General features: G+C 35.0%; 1 protein-coding gene and 1 pseudogene across 1 annotated transcript; one reads left to right on the top strand and one right to left on the bottom strand.

Annotated features, from left to right (window-relative positions):
* Positions 1–6,953: 6,953 nt before the first annotated feature.
* LOC130461744 (protein FAR-RED ELONGATED HYPOCOTYL 3-like) lies at positions 6,954–9,813 on the bottom strand. The gene is made up of 5 exons (XM_056829929.1): positions 9,611–9,813; positions 8,856–9,524; positions 8,553–8,632; positions 7,249–8,393; positions 6,954–7,163 (listed from the first exon to the last, which is right to left on the bottom strand). The coding sequence occupies exons 1-5, from the start codon at positions 9,811–9,813 to the stop codon at positions 6,954–6,956; spliced, it is 2,307 nt and encodes a 768-aa protein (XP_056685907.1).
* Positions 9,814–11,308: 1,495 nt separating this feature from the next.
* LOC110784415 (probable alpha-amylase 2) lies at positions 11,309–18,438 on the top strand (annotated as a pseudogene).
* The last annotated feature ends 1,231 nt before the right edge of the window (positions 18,439–19,669 follow it).

Genomic DNA, 19,669 nt, shown 5'->3' with positions numbered 1-19,669 from the left:
TTTGAATATTGCAATATACAGCACAGAGTTACAAGGGATCTGTGCTCATCAAACTAAAAAACTTACTGTCTTTATTTTATTTCATACTACGTATGTACTTATCTGTGAGTATCTGTTCCAATACTTATCATAACTGTAAAATAAATAACTTACTATAAATGTCAAACTTAATTTAAAACATTTTTAAGTGAGTCTGGGACAGAGTTTGAAAAAATAAAATAAGTAAAATTAATGGAAAGTTGATCCAACAGAGTTTGTAATATGAGGTTAAGTCTAACGAATGAACATATACTACTCCGTAGTAAAGTAAAATCAGGAATGTGGCATTAACTAACAAGTTTGTATATGCTACTTGTTGAATATGATTTCTGGTAATTAGTTTAGAGTTGATTAATTAAATGCAGCATATTTTGCAGCTCAGATTTGTGCATCTGAATATCTGGGAAGTTATGTAATATTTGTAAGTCCTACATTTTACGGGATTACAGAATCTCCGTGATCTAGCTTGTTCTCGAGTATATTAGAACAATGATGTTATGAATATGTGTGTATGCATTTTCTTCTCATATTTGTTGTCAGTTCTACAGAACAATGTGCGATTATTTGGTGGTGCAATAAATAAGATGACCTCTTTAAGGATTTAAGTCTCAAATTGCCAGTATAAGGTGACCTCTTAAGGATATCTAGGGCCAAGGCTTGTTACTGACATAATCTCGATCCATGCCATTTCTGGTTTTTGGGAGGGGTTTCTTTCTGTCACAGTTCTATGTTTTTTTTCTTCTACACTGATATTTCTAATACTTGTACCATTTGAAGCTTCAAGCATTTGACGTGATACATGTATCAGATGGATTGCCCAAGACTGCTGAGGAAATCGAGGAAGTGGAGAAACATGGATGCCTGATTCTTCTTTTACTAGGATGTTAAGGCATAGAGGCAAACACCCTGCTTGGTACTCCCCTGTTCCTGATCATGAAACTGATTGAACTTACTTTAGTCTCTAAACCGATTAGGGGAGCAATCAGTAGTGTACTTAAATAAGTTTCAGTTGTTTTATGGTTATAGTTTTGTGATTACTGGTGGTGTGTTTCTTTTGTAGAACTTGAATATTGTTAATCCTAATTAGCAGTTGTCAAGCTTTCCTGATTAGACGTTAGTGCAGCAAATAACTAATGTACCTCCAGTTCAAATAGATAAAACCAGCGAAACATAATCATTAGAGTGACTAGAGATCTCAATCACCACCCACCAGACCCACTTGGGTCATTAATTCTATCATTTTCTTCTACAGAAGATACAAATACTGCTATCAGACAAAAGAATCCTATTTCACAATCTAATTTCATATAATAACATACAAGTAGGTTCCGTCAGCAATTATGAAACTCACTTTCCTGATTATGTTTTCTATGTTGTACCATGAAAGGTAGTCAATGATAACAACTCAAAGTGTACAGGGAATAATGGACAAGAATTCTTTAAAAATAAAGAACACTAAACTACAACCTCCACCATCCCCTTAAGGCCTATTATTAGGTGTACTTCGAAGCATAAGCTTATGTGCTCAAAGTGGTGGTGAACAATGGAAAGGGAGGAATATAATTCAAGCCTCGTGTCATTCTTTAGATTGAGGTCACACCACTAACATGCTCCCGGGTAAACTTAAAAGGCTCACTCCTCCCCAATTTTATCGAATAAATTGACAAAGAGGCATTGTTTAAGCTAATTCAAATGTGACAGTGATGTTTCCCTTAGCAACATATCTACAGATATTTCACATAGATCTCTAAGCTAGGCGTGTACTATGACTACTATCTAACCACAATCCTAGCCCTAGTTCAATGTAGTATGGTCATTCAGCCAACTAGCCAAGTAAAAGTCAACTTGTTAGTGCTCTGTAAAAGGGATGAAGTAAAAAATGCGAGTTGCAGATTTAAGTAGCAAGGAGTGCATGCTAGAAAAGTTGCTCAATGCCTTACAAAATACTTCCATGATAAGATTTAGGAAATTTTGGATATTAAGTAGCTATCATGGACACTAATCTACTCAAGTCTAATCTGATACCAAAAGTCCAATAAAGACTTGAAACCCAATCAACTCTGTAGTTGACGATAAACCAACACGCGATTGCAAAGCAACACGAATGCAGAAAACAGGAATGGGAGTTGCTGTCGCGCAGACCTCCATCCAAACATATACATTCCTCCCACGGGATAGTTTTAAAGGAAGTACCAGGTGTAACTGTAAGTACCCCTCGTAAAAGACGCTAGGAGTTTTATTTGAAACCACAAGTGCTTACAATAGCATTTTCCAACAGGCAAAGAAAAAGCAGTGACAAGAGTCGACAATGAAAACAAATATCTACGTTTCGTATCTCAGCACTGCATAACTTGGATAACTAGAGCAGGGTTTTTACATGATAAGTAATATTTAATAGGGAATAGGAGGAGGAGTGGGCTTGTGTAGTTGTGTTTTCCCTCAAAATCTTTCTAACTTTGGAAGAATTTGGTTTATTTAAAAGAAAAGGAACTTGGATCCTTCAATTTTCCTTATATTCTCATTGCTCAATCTATATCCAAATATTGGAAAATGCATCCATCACAAATATATCTAATTTATAAGAATTTGGTTTATTACAAGGACAAAAAACACGGATCCTCCCCTTTCCCTCACCTTCTCTTCGTCGAAACCACAACTAAAGGAAAACACATATGTTGCTCTCCCTCCCTTTCCGTTTTCTTCAAATCCACTCATCCAAACACATTGTAAATGATGTTGTATGCATCCTCAGTACATAAAAACAATGCTTATCAGGATATAATGGGATTTATTAGGAGAGGGGATAATGAGTCCTAGTTAACTAGGAAAACGAAAAAAACAATCTAGGTCCTTCAATATCTTGGCAGTACAAGGTTTAATAGAACTCACCTTTCATTAGGATGAGTGCATATTCATGAGGAGGGTGAGAAACTTTATCAAAAGAGGCGCATGCAAATTCTAATTAGCATGCACATTTTCACCAGAAAAACAGAGACACGGAAAGTTACGAGTCCGGTTCATCTATTCCAAATCCGTATCCGATCAAACACGAATAATTCATTCGACTATGATTCAACAAGCGGGAATAGTTTGATTAAATTGATTCGACCTAATATTTAATACATACAAGGAGGTCACAATAATAATTCTGTTAAGATATATATTCTAGCAGATATTATTGTGATTGATCGTGATTGAAGCCTATACAATCTTAGGCTGATCGATCGTGATTGAAGACTAAACAATTTCTTACTCTATTTTATTTTGGCAATTAACAAACTGAATTCTTTAATAGCTAAAGAAATTAGGCAAATAGAACTTGGGTCACAGAGAAACCATAATACAGAGTATTAAGCAACGAAAGATTGCTATTGTTAAATAAATCAATTAAAGCCTCAACAAGGCAGAGACAAATCCAAAATCGTAATCATCCCTTAGAAGAGCATTAATATTAACACCAACACATCCAATTGATACGAGAAAATAGCTAGTCATCAAAATCCAATTGTAAAATTCAAGACACGGTTCGAAATTAAATACAGCTCAAAGAAAACACTGATTAGGCCAATAAACATATTCAACGCTGATCGATCGTGATTGAAGACTAAACAATTTCTTTAATCATATATTACAATTAGATAACTACAAATATTCATAATCCCTAGGTTATAGGTTAAATAAAATGTATGAAAAACAGAATTAAGCACACTAACCGTGTAATTGATGACAGCGGTGGGGCAGCCGGGTTTTACCGGAGGTTGAGAGGACGGAAAGCGGTGAAAGGGAGCGGCGGTGCAGAGGTGTTGCGGGTTTTCTTGCGAGCAGAGGTTGGAGTGGTTTTCTGATGGTTTTACCGGAGGTTGGGAGTCGGCCGGAAAGAGGTGCAAGAGAGCGACGGTGCAGAGTGAGGAGCTGCGGCGTAGAGCGGCGGTGCAGAGGTTTTCGATTTTTCTGGCGAGCAGAGGTTGGAGTGCAGGGTTTCTAAATTTGTGCGCTAACTCATAATTTTGGGGAATTATGTTCTGCCGCCTAACTCGTATACGAAGTAGTGATGTACTACGTAAAATTTTAATTGCTTTGTTATTTTCTTATTTATTTTAAAAAAAATGTTTGATTTGGTTTAATTAAGGTTTATTTTTTATTGTAAAAATAGTTTTGTAAAATAATATAAAACAGTTATTTGGAAAACAGTTTTATATTTTATTAAGTATTTTAATTTTAAATTTTATTATTATTATTATGGTAAAGAATATAAGACGATTAGGTAAGTAAACCGTACTCTATTCTTTTTCCACACAACTGTTATGAGAGAAATGCGTTCTCTATACTCCTAGACAACGCTTAACAAACTTAACCGTCCTCTATTCAGTGTTTTCTATTCCCTATTTTCTAGTAGTGCAGTAATCAATTTGACTACAGCACTTCAGTTTTACCAAACCCAATTTAGAAACGAGAAATGTACAACTGGGCCTTTAGAAATAGTTGAGTACAACTACTCAATACTGATGTTAATTCCCCAACAAAGAACGCAAAAACTAACCATACATTACTCAATTTGTAAGAACCCTAATTTAGGAACCCTAATTTATAAACAACATCTTTTGAATTGGGTCTTCTCATAAACTTTACTACAATTACTATGTACTACTGTCAAATCACCATACAACCAACGACAAAAACTCATACAAAATTCAATATGGATTTGTTAATTCTATTTAGGGAACCCTAAATGGAAATTGGGAACAATTGAATTGGGAACAAGTAGTGATTCAAATTGAAATACTGAAATTGTAAAGAAAATTTCGACTTTGATACCTGGGTGGTGGATTTGGTGAACGCCGTCGACAAGGCAAGTCGGAGTGGGGAAGTCGAAGAACTGCGACACTTCAGGAGAGAGAAAATACACAAGTAGAAATGACAGGAGAGAGAAAGGATTTTCCTATAATAATTTTATTTTTAAATTAAAATATGGGTTTAATATTAAGTTATTTGTACTGTCGAATCGACAAGTGTCTTTGTTTTGAATAATAACTTTTTTGAAATTTAAGTGTTAGTCAAATATCCCGCCCATAAAAAAAAACACTATAAGGACAATTTTAAGCCCCAATGGTTGGATCATTTTTTAAGGGCAAAGTACGAACTTGACATATTTGTAAAATTTAACGTACCAAATTCACCAGTATCTATCATATTTATAAAAGTATAAGTACCAAATGACGATAGTATCTAACAAAACTATACAAACACTAGGTACCATTACAATAAAGGACATAGAGAACAGTACATAGATGTTCACTAAGGGTACCTTATAAAAATAAGTTTCAAGTCCAATAACTTCGTTCGACATAGAGAACAGTACATAGATAAATTCACTAAGAGTACCTTATAAAAATAAGTTTCAAGTCCAATAAGTTCGTTCAGATAAATTCAGATAAGTTTCAATATGTTTCAATAATTTCCAATAACTTTAGATAAATTCCAATTAGTTCCAATTAATTATTAATTATTAATAAATAAGTATTAATTATTTATTAGTAATTATTAATTACTTAATAATTACTGATTATTAAGTACTAATTAATACTTAATAATTAATAATTAATAACAATTATTCACTACATAATTATTTATTATGTATTAATAATTATTTATTACTACCTACATTCCTTAATGTTCTTTACGCTTACTATTTGCACGACTTATTTATTCAATATTCAACGACTTATTTATTATTTTTTAATTATTAATTATTAAATATTATTAATTTATTATTACTTATTATTTACTATTTGAACCTTAATTAATGATTTATAGAAAAGTGCGAAAATGGTGTGGAAACGTGTAAGTTCAGATAAGTTCAGATAAATTCAGGTCAAATAAGTTGAACATAACGCACCCTAATGCTTCGAAACTACTAAGGGTTAAGGGTCAATGTGAAGGAAATAATGCCCAAGTATCCATTTAAGGTTAAGTAGTCTAATAAGTGTTGGTGAACCGTATGCCTAGCTAGAGGCCGGTTGTATTCCAGAAAACGGAAATATGGATCGTATCCTATCAAAGACGTAGATGTTGCCGGAAACGGAAACATGGTACGTATCAGATAATATTTTTGAAAATTGAAATATTGCCGGAGTCCTCGGAAATATTTCCGGAAATTGAAATTTATTCAGAAATAGAAATATATTGTCAAAATCGGATACATTACAAATTTGTTCGAAAACGGAAATGAATTGGGAATTATTAAATATTCTCCCAATCAATCGGAAATGAATTCCCGCATCACCAACCGAATTGCTTACAAAAGAAAATCGATATAGATCCGTTGTCATTTGTACATATCGGTTATAGGTAATTACTTTAGGGTTTGAGGGTTTAGGGTTAGGGTTAGGTATTTCATTTGTACATGTCGGTTCTACACATTAAACGTATTTTTTCAAAAACAGGTTCAAAAAAATGGAAGGGCATAGATTTAATACAACAAAATTAAGTATGGATTACTGCACACTAATTAGGGACTTTTAAAAATTAAGTATGGATTAGGGACTTTTAAAAATTGGTACCCTAGTTATTCAAATACAGCCCACGCATGTTGAATTTGTTACATTTGTTGTACCAAATTAGGGTATCTTTGTTAAAGATTTTGGAATTTTTGTACCAAATTGGGTTATGTGTGCTGTATTTGGTACAGTATTTGTACCAAATTAGGTTTATTAGTACTTTTTAAGTCTTGAAGAATGACAGTAAGGATCGCAAAGTTGTGGTAATAACAACACATAAATATAGATTCTATCCCATTCAAACACATACACAGAAACACATACATATAGATCATTCAAATATCTGAAATGAACAACAACACATAAACAATTTCATTGTTAAACCTATTTTCCTCTTCATAGTTTTGACTTCGAAAATCACTTATCCCACCCAAGAGAATTTCGGCATAAAAGATCATCAACATTTTCAAGTCCAAGTCCATCATCACCAACATCACCAACATCACCAACAATGTCAAGTCCATCATCTCCTCCAACTATGCTGGTGAAATACCCAACTGACCCATCTTGAGATAACATCTCAATACCCCCAGCAGAAGTGTGTGTCAACTCAACATCATCAGCGCCCTGAATAAGAATAAGTCAAATCAAAGTTAATGGTTTGGACATATGAACTGCAACGAAACAAGTACTATAAATACATTTGTAATACCTGCGTGGGAGGTTCCTGTGAGCAACCAGCAACATCATTTGTTTTGCTTCTCCTTCTCCTTATGGGTGTTTTCTTTTTTGGCTCAACACAAGAACGGTGCCTACAACTTAGTGTCCTATGTGGTTTATTTCTTGCCACAGGATCATTCACCTTGACGTTATCAGGAGGTGTTGCACATTTGTTTCGTTTGTTCACAGACTTAGGGGTACTTTTGGTGGTCCTCTTGTTTTTGGTTTGACTGCACCCATTGGTAACAGATTTTGGAGTAGTTGCCCTCTTCTTGTTGGTTTGAGACAAACCAGGAGTACCAACATCATCCTGTGTCTCATCAGCATCCATATCTTCCACACCAATCAACTGTTGATCCAACCGCTTCTCCAACACCTTCAATGTATCCATCACAATTTTAATGCACTCGGGATTCGTTGACGCCTTCAAACTGATTGGCTCGTATGCTAGCATTAATTTATCATGCTTCATGACATCTTCGGTCTTACTTGGATCATGGTACACCACCTTCACGCGCGAGTGCTTCCTTGACACATCTTTCCTCCATCTACGAAGAATATAAACATCTGGGACATCTTGAATGTCATGCATGTCATACACTTTTATAATGTGCCTGCAAAGTATACCGTCACTTTCAAACAGCTTGCATTCGCACTCCGCCAATTTAGTCTCCAAATTGAACTGCACAATATAATTCCGCCTGTACTTTGTTGAAAATTCCTTGCGGGTTTCCTTACACAACACCCACACTCTGTCCTCCAGCTTATGATGTGCAACTTCAGCTGACACCATAGTAGTCTCAAGAGAAGTAAGGTACAGTACACGATTGCACTGCTCTTGAACCTCGAGGAATTTTGCATCTGTGTACACCTTTCTAAAGGCTCTCTCAACACTAAATTGGGTGGCCAACGGGCGAACTGCCCTTTGGTCAGCTGCATCAGCCTGTTGCTCATCGTTAGCTCTAGATTCCACTGCTTTAATATAAAATGGAGCAAACTCAAACAATCGTGTGTGCTTATCAACGAACCCATCAAAGAACCTGTTTATGCTTTCGGATCTTTGAGTGCTCTTCATTCCAGCCCAAAACATCCCGTTCATAAATGCAGGCACCCACATTTCCCTTCCATGGTATAATCCTGAAATAGTAGCAAAAGGAAATCAACATAAACAAGTCTTGAACATCTTAAGGTCTGTTTTTTCTGCAGGAAAATGTGTGTCTACATGAAAATGTACCATATGGTTTTTTAATTAATGTACCATATATGAAATAATGAAAAGTATAATTATGGAATTACCTGCAAGCCAAATCTCACCCTCCAGTTTATACTTCTTGATTACATCAGTCCATTGCACTTCAAATTCATTCTTGGTAAGGCTGTTGTAAATCACATTATGAAGCTCAACTTTGAACAGCTCATAGTCATTGTATTTTCCAAGTTTGTGACTGAACTTGGTAAGTATGTGCCACAAGCACCATCGATGTCGGACATCAGGCCGGCATTACTTCTCGTAGGGCCTTCCTCATGGCAGCGTCTTGGTCAGTAAAAAAACCAATGGGTTTTTTGTTAGACATACATGACAACCACTCGGTAAATAACCATTCAAAGGTCTCTGAATCTTCATGGGATAACAATGCACACCCAAGCAGAATGGTTTGACCATGGTGATTAACCCCAACAAAGTTAGAAAATGGCAAGTCATACTCGTTTGTTAAGTAGGTGGAGTCAAACACTACAACATCTCCAAACTCTTCGTAAGCAGCTCTACTCCTAGCATCTACCCACATCACATCCTTTAATATGTTATCCTCACCCACCCTATGCTTGTGAAAGAAATTTTCATTGTCAGTAGACATCGCTTTAAAGTACTTCCACATTGCATTCCAATCTCCCTCCTTCATCTTTTCTGCCTTATCCCTAGCAATGATGTTTTGAAGATCTTTTTTGGTGAATGTCACGTTCTCAACTCCATTCCTCTCGCTAGCTAGACAGTTAAATATCTGAGGAACGTTAGCACCCGAGTTGTAGTCATTAAACAACTTCCTCTTTACAAGAGAGGTGATGTCTTCCTGTCGATACCTAGGAACATACCTAGATTTCCTCGGTGTTGGACAATGGTTCTTATGCTCATTAACTGCCCTTTTAACCACCCATTCCCCATCCTTGGTCCTGTTGCAATACATTAGAACAGGGCAATCACATTTCTTTGACCTTTTGGTGCCAAGCTCATCCCTAGTTGAGTAAACCCTTTTCCCCTCAACCCGACGCCTATACACTGCACGACCATAACATTCACACTTCCACAAGTATCCCCTCAGTTCCTTAGATTTTGCCCCCCCCCCTTTTGCACATACGACCCTGCAGCACGGAGTATGCCAAATCCTTGTTGTCTCCCATACCTTTTGTAGTACGTATCCACTTCTTCCCAACTCTGGAATACCATCCCAACAAATGGAGGACTCACTACATCATCATCGGCTCCATTTTCTTCTTCATCGTCCGTAATGTGTACTTCCTCAATTACATCCTCATTATCATTCCCAACAAATTCAACCATATTTCTGCAACATTTTACATTTCAATTAAGTAAAAACCCCTTTCAAAACCCTAACCCTAACAAAGATTATTTCAGTACCTAAAAATCATTATCCATTCTCAAGGCTTATACATTCCCACTTATTTAATTATCAATACAGATTATTATAATTCACACTTAATTAATAATCATGCCTCAATTCTTACAAATTACCAATAATTTGTTTTGCTCATAATTTGTTTTGCTCAATTACAAAACTTAATTGCAATTTATCAATAACTGATTACCCTAATTCATTAATTGAATATGCAAAATTCATATATTGATTTACATAATTAAGACAAGCACATACCTTAAACTTGCTCAATGATGTGCGACCAACTGTTGATTTTTGTAGGAATACCAAATTCAACTCTGCTTTCTTTATCTCTCCTAAAACAATAAACCCCTAAAATTCTTTTTACACTGTACTTTCTATTTTCCCGCCCTTCTATTTCCATAATTTCCCCCCTTTTTTTGGGATATTTTGGCAGGCCAATAACGTGTCGGAATAAGGGGAACCAATCTCCTCTGACAAATAGGACCTTGAAAAGGTAAAAAATATTCTCAAGATTTCGTATTATCTTATTGACTTTCTTCGTAAAATTATTATGGTACATAATACGTACCAAATATAAATTTTTTTGAATATAGTATTATTTTAATACCAAATATAGTTCATTTCACATTTGGTATAAATAAAATACCTGAATTTATGTCGGGTCGTAAATTTGGTACATATATCATACCGTTCCCTAAAATCTGGTACGGAATGGTACAACTGAAGTACCAACCTAAGTTTTTAGTATCATATGTTAACTTCTTTGTTACATATCTAAAGTATGGTACATATATAGTACCAATATCTATATTGGTACACATACAGTATATTCTTTTTTTTACCAGTTAATCAATGGTACTTGTTACGTCCAAATGTAGTATATTTTGTCTTTCATAAATCGATACATTTCCATTTATGAATACATTTTCATCTTCAAGTTAATACTCTTTGAATTTCGACTTTAATTTCAATGAAGAACCAAACTTCAAATACATTTTCAATCAGTTGAAAATTGGGAGTATTGGGGTTCTCTATAAGTTGGTACCATCCCTTATCTCCATCTCCCCTTATCTTTCTCTCTGATTTTGTTCTGGTTTCTTTCTCTCTCCTGTTGAAGCAACAGAGGAACGCTTGCCTTCGAAGGAATTTCGTGGAAATATTTCCCTCCAACTTTTCGCGAAAATCTTTCCTGCAATTTGGCGAAATTTTCCCACCATGTTTTCCCCCCTCAAATTTCAGCACATCCCGTTCCCCGTTATGGTGCAAAAGTACCATTCCAGCTCATTTTGGACACTTCTCCTTTAAATTTTAAACAGTTTATATTTTTATAATGGTACTTGTGTCCATTTTGGACGCAAGCCATTATGGGCTGAGAAACCCTCGTGCTCTTAGTGTTATCAATCTTATGATTCTTTACACCATTAACTCAACAGAAAGAGGAGGTTACTTTTGCGGAAACCTTGAAAAGAAAATTCCCAACTCTTTCTACGCGCTAAAATCAAGGGGAATCCTCGTAGTGGCGTAGCCGCAAAATTGTGTCCGTCCACATTCCAAACCAGCAAATGTCAATTTCAAATCCCTAATTTCACAATCAAAAACTCAAAATTCCGTAATCACAACCAACCAATGTCTTGAATTATGGATGTGAATATTGTTGAATTGAGAAGCAATTGTAGAAAAAGTAATCGAATTTCAATTGATGAGCTGTTCGATGAAATTCCTCTTTCAGAAGTAATTGCCCATTTCTCGAATTTATTCCAAATTGCATTCACTCACTTATTTTAATACTTGATTCTGCTTTATTTTGAGTATTGAGGGTGTAAATTATATAAATAGATTGAAGGGGCTGAGGCCTTTGAGGTATGAATTGAAGAGTAGGCCAGAAGAGTGCAGCAGTTTTCTGGGTTCGTTTGGAAATCCCTGCTTGAATTATGTATGGAGTGATAACTAATTACTTACTGTTTTGCTGGTAAATTTGTTCCCCTAAGGTGATTTGTTAGCGGTAAGATTTTCAGCATTGAGTAAAACTGATATGTTAGTGGAAAAAGATGGGAGATAGATTCTCGGTTATCTATTCTAGGAGTAAGGCTTTGGTTTTGTTGTTGTAGTCTTAATTGCAAGACAAGTCTCAGTTGAGTGCTAATGTAACCTGATAATGTCTACAAGTTGAGAGCTTGTAACATTCTCATATCCTTTAATTGAAATGGAACTATGAGTCCGATCTCTGCTGCTTTCTGCTACAAACTAGCATGTTTGATGGAGGTTTTAGATACTATCTGTTTGATTGACCTTAGTATGAATCTGTTCTAAGCAACTTTAATTTGGTGGAGCTTATATCATATGATGTCTTGCCAAATTTCATTTGTTCACTGATGAGCTATTTGTTCACTTTAATTTCATTTGTTCCTAATACCAGATTATATCATATGACTTTTCTTACAGGTTTACTTCTTCAGGAGTTGGCCTTCTTCCCTAAGCAACACCAGATTTTTCTTCTTATTTGCTAAACCAGCATGGGTTTTATTTACATTCATGTATGTCTTATCCTGTACTCTATCTCTTGTCTCTGCATAATCTTCAGTGTTTCTAGAGCTTTTTTTTTAATCTGAATCATGCATGTGATGGAGTAGGATAGATGTGTTAGTTTTCAACACAATTTAGACTAAACTTATGTTTTCCTTACTCATTCCGTTTTTCAGGGCTTTGATGATAATGTTCAGCAGACTGATGTTGGTATAAACAATGATTTCCTCTTTTTTTTTTTCTCTAAACCCCCAGCAGGCTGTAGCCTGTTATGATTACATTGAATGAGATAAAATGCAACGTTCCTCCAGGATAGTGTAGAACAATTTCATTTCACATAGAAATTTGAAATTATCTTGTTTCTGGCTGTATCCACTTGAGAAAGCACTAGACCTAAGATTTTATCACTCTTTGGAGGAACTTGTCTTTTTCAGTTGTTTATAGTTTAGAACGAAATTTTAATTATATTTATGTTCATAAGGTTTGATTGTAATTGTTGTCATGTGAAGTAAATAATTCGTGTTGTCTATTTTACTAAATATCTACTGATTACTTGCAAATTATGTGGCAATCTTTGATTGATGATCAATTTATTTTTACTCTTAACTACACAAAATATATATCCTTTATTTTATTAAGATAGACCAACTGTGTAAATGTTCATCACTTGAAAAAGGTGCTTGTAGAATTTGATGGAAGCTCTGTCACCATTAACATATGGAGCATTTTGATAACTGATTCAATTGTTTTATGAACTAACAACAGTGAAAAGTTAGTGTTTTTTCGTCAACAAAAATTACAGAAGTATGTCCTGCTATAGTTATGAGTTGAATATCAATTTATATTCTTTCAAGTTCAGTTGTGTTTGTTCTGAGCAAAGTCATAATTGATCATTTTGCAGCTGCAGCAACCAGAAAAGGAAGAGAAATTGTTCTCCAGGTACTTTCTATAAGTTCTCTTGCTAGGTTAATTAAGGATGATGTTTTCAGCTTCTTTCATTCAACGGTGTACTCCCTTGTTCGCAAATATGTATCACTTAAGATAACTACACATGTCTTCAAGTAATCACAATGTTAATAACTAGGTCTGTTTGTTATTTCTGGTAAAGAAACTTGGCGTTGGGGTTAACTTTAACATTCACTTAACATTTTCAATTGGTTACTAAAGTCACACTTATTTGAATATCCCTCCTTTACGTGATACTCGTACTTTTTTCTGACTGGAGGAAGTGGTCAAAAGAGAAAATGACCAATTCCCCTGCTCCAATCTTTCTAAGAAGATCCTTTGACATAGTAGGTCCAGTCCCTATTTGAAGCTTATGAATGTTGACTATCATTAAGCATTTGTCCCCCCTTTATGTTTTGTTGATTTGTTATGTGGTGAACAGGCTTTTAATTGGGAGTCTCACAAATTTGACTGGTGGAGAAAAGATGCCTGATATCGCTAAATCTGGATTCACATCTGCATGGTTGCCACCTGCATCTCAGTCCTTGTCTCCTGAAGGTGAGAGGAAAGATACTGATTTCAGAATATTCCATGAATCCATGCTATGTTTCCTTTTGTATTCATCTTCAAGGTTTCGCTTATTTGTAGGTTACCTTCCGCAGAATCTGTACTCACTTAATTCTGCATATGGTTATGAGCACCCACTGAAATGTTTACTGCTGAAAATGAGGCAGCACAAAGTCAGACCTATGGCCGACATAGTAATCAATCATCGAATTGGGACTACCAAAGGTTATGGAGGGATGTACAACCGCTATGATGGAATTTTGTTACCATGGGATGAACATGCTGTTACATCATGTACTGGTGGATTTGTAAGTTACTAAGTTATGCTAAGTCAATCACTGTGTGGCCTATTTTGATTGCTGTTTTTCTAGTGAATTTTCTATGCAATTTCATATTAACTTCTTTGCTTTGCACTCTTTAAGTACAGTGGTTATGCTCCACAGATTTTATTTACTTGTTTTATGTCATGCATGTTTCTTTTACATCTGGTTAAGATCGAGCTTGAATAGTTAGACCTCATAAGAGCATTAGAAAAGAAATAGCAGACTTCAAATAAGGGACTGCTAGTACCAGCTTCCACCTTTGTAAGAATTACGAGTTTACGAAAAACCCCACCATGCATCCGAATGATCCCATATTCATAGAAATAAAAGAGGAAAATTCAATAAATATTTAAACAGGATTTAGTAATTTGACGAAGGTCTCTTGCTAGTGAGATCGGTTTCAAATTACATGAGTTGCTAATGGTTGAATGTTTATTCCAAATACTTGGCCCAAAATAACAAAATTAGATTAACGTTGTGGTAGAAGGAGAATTCCCTCAAAAAAAATTATGGTAGAAGGGGAAACAGAATCTGCTATTATGATGGGTAGAATGGATCCCGAGTGAAAAACATTATTTCTCCAACTTTTGCTTAATGGGGCACACTGGGAAAATTAATCTTTGCCAGGATTTAATTTGTAGGCTTTTTGGGATGGTTTATATGTAATGAAAGAAAAGATTTTAAATTAACATGTTAAAAGTTTTGGCTGGAGTACGTCATTAGTCTTCTGTTGTTGAATTCTGGTATGCTGATACATCAAAGTCTGGGTTTATTTGATGTCAGGGAAATCGAAGTACTGGTGACAATTTTAATGGTGTTCCAAACGTTGATCATACAAAATCCTTTGTCCGAAAAGATATTACAGAATGGCTGAGCTGGCTGCGAAACGAGGTTGGCTTTCAAGATTTCCGGTTTGATTTTGCAAGAGGGTAATTTGTCTAATGGACTGTACACATTTGTTAAAGAAGTTTTAATTTTTTCTTTCCCCATGAATTGAGCATAATTTTCAATCCTTGGTTAGTTATGCCGCAAAATATGTGAAGGAATACATTGAAGGTGCAAAACCAGTGTTCTCTGTTGGAGAATATTGGGATACTTGCAAGTACCATTCTGGTCGTTTGGCCTACAACCAAGGTACATATATGATAAATTCAACGAAATTATTTTTATTTGTGAAATTATTTTAAAGAGCTCTAGCATTTTGAACGTTCATACTACTATATAAACGCTTTTTGATCATTAATAGTTGGAACATTATGTGGGCTAGTTTGGAAAAAGTAGAAGAAAAACCTACACAAAATAACTGGAAAAAGACTGCTGTGAATCTGTTGTCGGAAGAAGTTGTGAGTTTATGCATGAGGAGTAATAAATACAATTGGAGGGGAAACAGCCAACAAACTCTTTACTCTTAGAAGTGTTATCTCGACTGTTGTCCTCTTAATGGAAGCTTTGTCCAAAGAATTTGGAAATGAACTAACCGGAGAGGAGAAAGAGATGGAAAACTTATTTTTCTGAAAAACAGTATCAACTGCTTGCCTTGGCTCTACCAGGCAGCCTTATGAAAGAACTAACAAATTGTGCTGAATAATCTGACTGCATCGATTTCCCAACACTATGTATAATAGTAGAATATAGAGTCTTAGAATTTCTTCTTGTACTTGATAGCCTGAACATCATTGTCTCCAGGAAGACGTTTATAGATTGATATAGAAATATAACATTAATTTACCTGTTTGGTTGACTTCTGAGTGTTGTGCCTTTTATACAACAGATGTATTGACGTTGTTTCGATTTTACTATCCTACTGTTAAGGATTAATATGCCACATTGCTTAAGTATACAGGAACTTGTTGTGTTTGATGATTTGCCGCTAAGGACAACATTTCAGACACAACACCAAAGAGTGGAAGCTCAGAGAGCTTTTGAGTTATCCTAGCTATTGTTTCTTATTTTCCAACTTCTGTGACATGTACTGACAATAAAACTTATGCCTTCGAGTTGCCAACTAGGTTTTCTAGTATTCATTATGATTCTAAAAAATTGCTAACTTCATGTACATTGTCTTGAGGGAGGATCACCTTAGCGTCTTCATTTTCTTATTTCTACAGACAGTCATAGACAGAGGATCATCAATTGGATTGATGCTACAGGACAAATTGCAACTGCGTTTGACTTCACAACCAAAGGAATTTTGCAGGTATTGGCAAGGTTACTCCTGTTTATTTATACGTCCTTAATGTTGAAACAAATAAGCATGTCTCTTCTCATGGAAGACTTGACATTAAAACTACTCTAGTTTGTAATTGTTTTGCCATCATAGTAAGTTGACAAATTCATCATACATTTTTTTATAAATTAAGTTCAGAGAACAACCAACTGTTACATTTCATGCTGTTGAGCATATTTATAAATAAATGGCTGAATCCTACTTACCTTGAATATTAGGAAGCTGTTAAGGGAGAATACTGGCGTCTTCGAGATTCCCAGGGGAAGCCACCTGGTGTAATGGGTTGGTGGCCTTCAAGGTCTGTTACATTTCTTGATAATCATGACACTGGCTCAACGCAGGTACTCTCTCACTGTATTATGTTCGCAACAATGTCATTTTATGCATCAACGGGTTATGGGTAGTTATGCTTTTGTTGCTGATGGATACTTCTGGAGAATTTCCTGCTTAATGTAAGTCGGACTATAGATAACTAATAAAGGACATGCCAAGGAAAATAACATTAATAAATTATCTTTTGAATCTATGGCCTATGTTTATTTGAAGCAGAATTTTAGTCTGGAGAACAAAGTTAGTTAAACTTGTATTATGAGTTAACCTTGAAACTTTGACTAATAAGAAGGTTTTTCCAGTTGGAAAGCTAGTTTTTTCAGTAGAGAGAAAAGTCTACAAAATAGAACCAGCCATGGTAAAACGGTTGATTCAGAGTCCTTTTGAAGATTTTAATTTAAGGTTGGAGTGTGACTCAACATTAGCATTGATTCTGGGTAGCAGACCTCTTTTAGCCTGATACAGGTTTCAAATTTCAGTCATTCTTATACAAAAGCGGAACTTGCTGGAGACTTGATGACCAAATCTTATTCATTGTGTTTGTTTATGATAAAGTTTTTGCCGGTGTAAATGAAAAATAATAGAGTTGGCCATTTTTGGGAACTCCTTTGATTATCAGTTAAAACTCATCGGTCATCATTCTCTCTTAAACTATATTGTTCCGAGTAATATTTACTGAGAAAACGTGCTGCTTCTACTTATGGTATAAATTTCTTACTGCAGGCTCACTGGCCCTTCCCGGCAAATCACATTATGGAGGTACTCCGTATTAGTTATCTTATATAATTACTAGTCTATAATCCTAACATTATGCCTACACTGAAACAGAACATTGTATATGTATTAGCCTTTTGTTTTTCATCTTGTATTGTGCTCCCAGTACTATCTCACCCTGGTGCCATCTAACATTCTAACTAGTGATGGCCAGATTGATTGATTAAGATACTTTATTCACTTATCTTATCATTTTATAAATTTTAGAATTTGTGGAGTTTTTATTCATACATTTTGAATCCGTTCAGGGCTATGCATACATCCTCACACACCCGGGGACACCAACCGTGTTTTATGACCACTTGTATGATTGGGGTACATCTTTCCATGACCAAATTGTGAAGTTGGTATGATATGATATGATATTGTGCTAATTTTTTAGCCATTTTGAATGGTAACACACTTAACACTTTTGTGTTAATTTACTTGTACAGATCGAGATCCGAAAGAAACAAGATATTCATAGTAGATCCTCTATTAGGATACTTGAAGCTCAACCGAATCTCTACTCTGCAATCATAGGGGAGAAACTAAGCATGAAGATCGGAGATGGATCATGGTGCCCAACAGACAGGGAATGGAAACTTGCAACTTGTGGTCATAGATATGCTGTGTGGCAAAAGGATAACTAATTGGATTATTAACCAGAATTATTTAATAAAATAGTTTTAATTAGGTGTAATAAACTAGGTAATAACGTAACGTTGTATGTTTTGAGATTATTGAGTAACTACCTAATCATGTATCATATAGGTTTTTTTGTTAAAAAGGACCTTTTATAAACGTTTTTTTGCGAGAAAGGACCTTTTATGACGAAATTGGTGAAATGGAACCTCAAACATAAAATTTTTTGTTGATTGGGACCTTTTACCGGTTTCTTGGAGTTGACCCAAGATTCCGGCAACGACTTTGACACATGGCAACCGGAGAAGGCCACGTGTTCATTTAATGATTTTTTTTTTTTAAAAAAAAGTTTGCCCCAAAAAAAAAAAAAAATTTCTAATTTTTTTTTTGCCCCAAATCGATTTTTTTTTTTTTTGGCCCCAAATCGATTTTTTTTTTGCTCCAATTCTCCCTCCAAAATCCCAATTGCCTTAAAGTTCGTCACTGAAATTGTCTGCCACGAATTGTTATTCATAATTTCATAGCCACACGAATGAGGTTTGCTATATTTTCCCCTCAAATTTCCCTCAATTGTTCTAATTTTGCGTCGAAAAAGTTAGGGTTCTTCCCAAAATAAGGGGAAAAAAATCGATTTGGGGCAAAAAAAAAAAATCGATAATTTTTTTTTTTTGGGCATTATTTTTTATTATTTTTTAATCATTAAATGAACACGTGGCACTCTCCGGTTGCCACATGTCAAAGTCGTTGCCGGAATCTTGGGTCAACTCCAAAAAAACCGGTAAAAGGTCCCAATCAACAAAAAAATTTATGTTTTAGGTCCCATATCACCAATTTCTTCATAAAAGGTCATTTCTCACAAAAAACCGTTTATAAAAGGTCCTTTTTGGTAAAAAATCCTATCATATATCCATGATTATGCTAAGCGTGCTTTATAATATTCTTTATCATCCGTCTGTTTGAGAATAACTTTAACGCAAGTTAAACTAGTGGTGCGATAACTAAATTTGAATGTAATTAATGCATGGAAAATTTGTAATCGTTGTACGTATTACGTAATAATTTCGATGGATTGATGATGGTAAGAGTTATGATAAATTCAAAACATATGCCAGCTTAATAGGCAATTATATGTTTCATGGATTATATTTGTGGCGTGTAGTTAGATCATTGCTTTTCCGACAATATCTTAGCAAGATACGTTCTTAATCAAATTCATTTCTAGTAATTATTGATTTATTTATTGTTATTGAAGTTTCTTAAACCCAAAAGGGTAACAAGAGAAATTAGTCAAATAAACAAATCTAATAAAGGTGCCAGCTCAGAAAACAATGCTGATCCTACGTACTTGTCTAAAACTATAGTCGAATAATATTATTATGAGTATTATTGCTCCGAATGGGTTAACGTTGTATTGCGGGTCGTAAGTTTTGCATTATTTGCATGCATGTGGTTTTCTGCCTTCCA

Source organism: Spinacia oleracea, chromosome 5 (genome assembly GCF_020520425.1).
Source record: "Spinacia oleracea cultivar Varoflay chromosome 5, BTI_SOV_V1, whole genome shotgun sequence".
Lineage (NCBI taxonomy): Eukaryota > Viridiplantae > Streptophyta > Magnoliopsida > Caryophyllales > Amaranthaceae > Spinacia > Spinacia oleracea.
The sequence above is the reverse complement of the archived record's forward strand: the minus strand, read 5'-3'. Positions and strand labels throughout refer to the sequence as shown.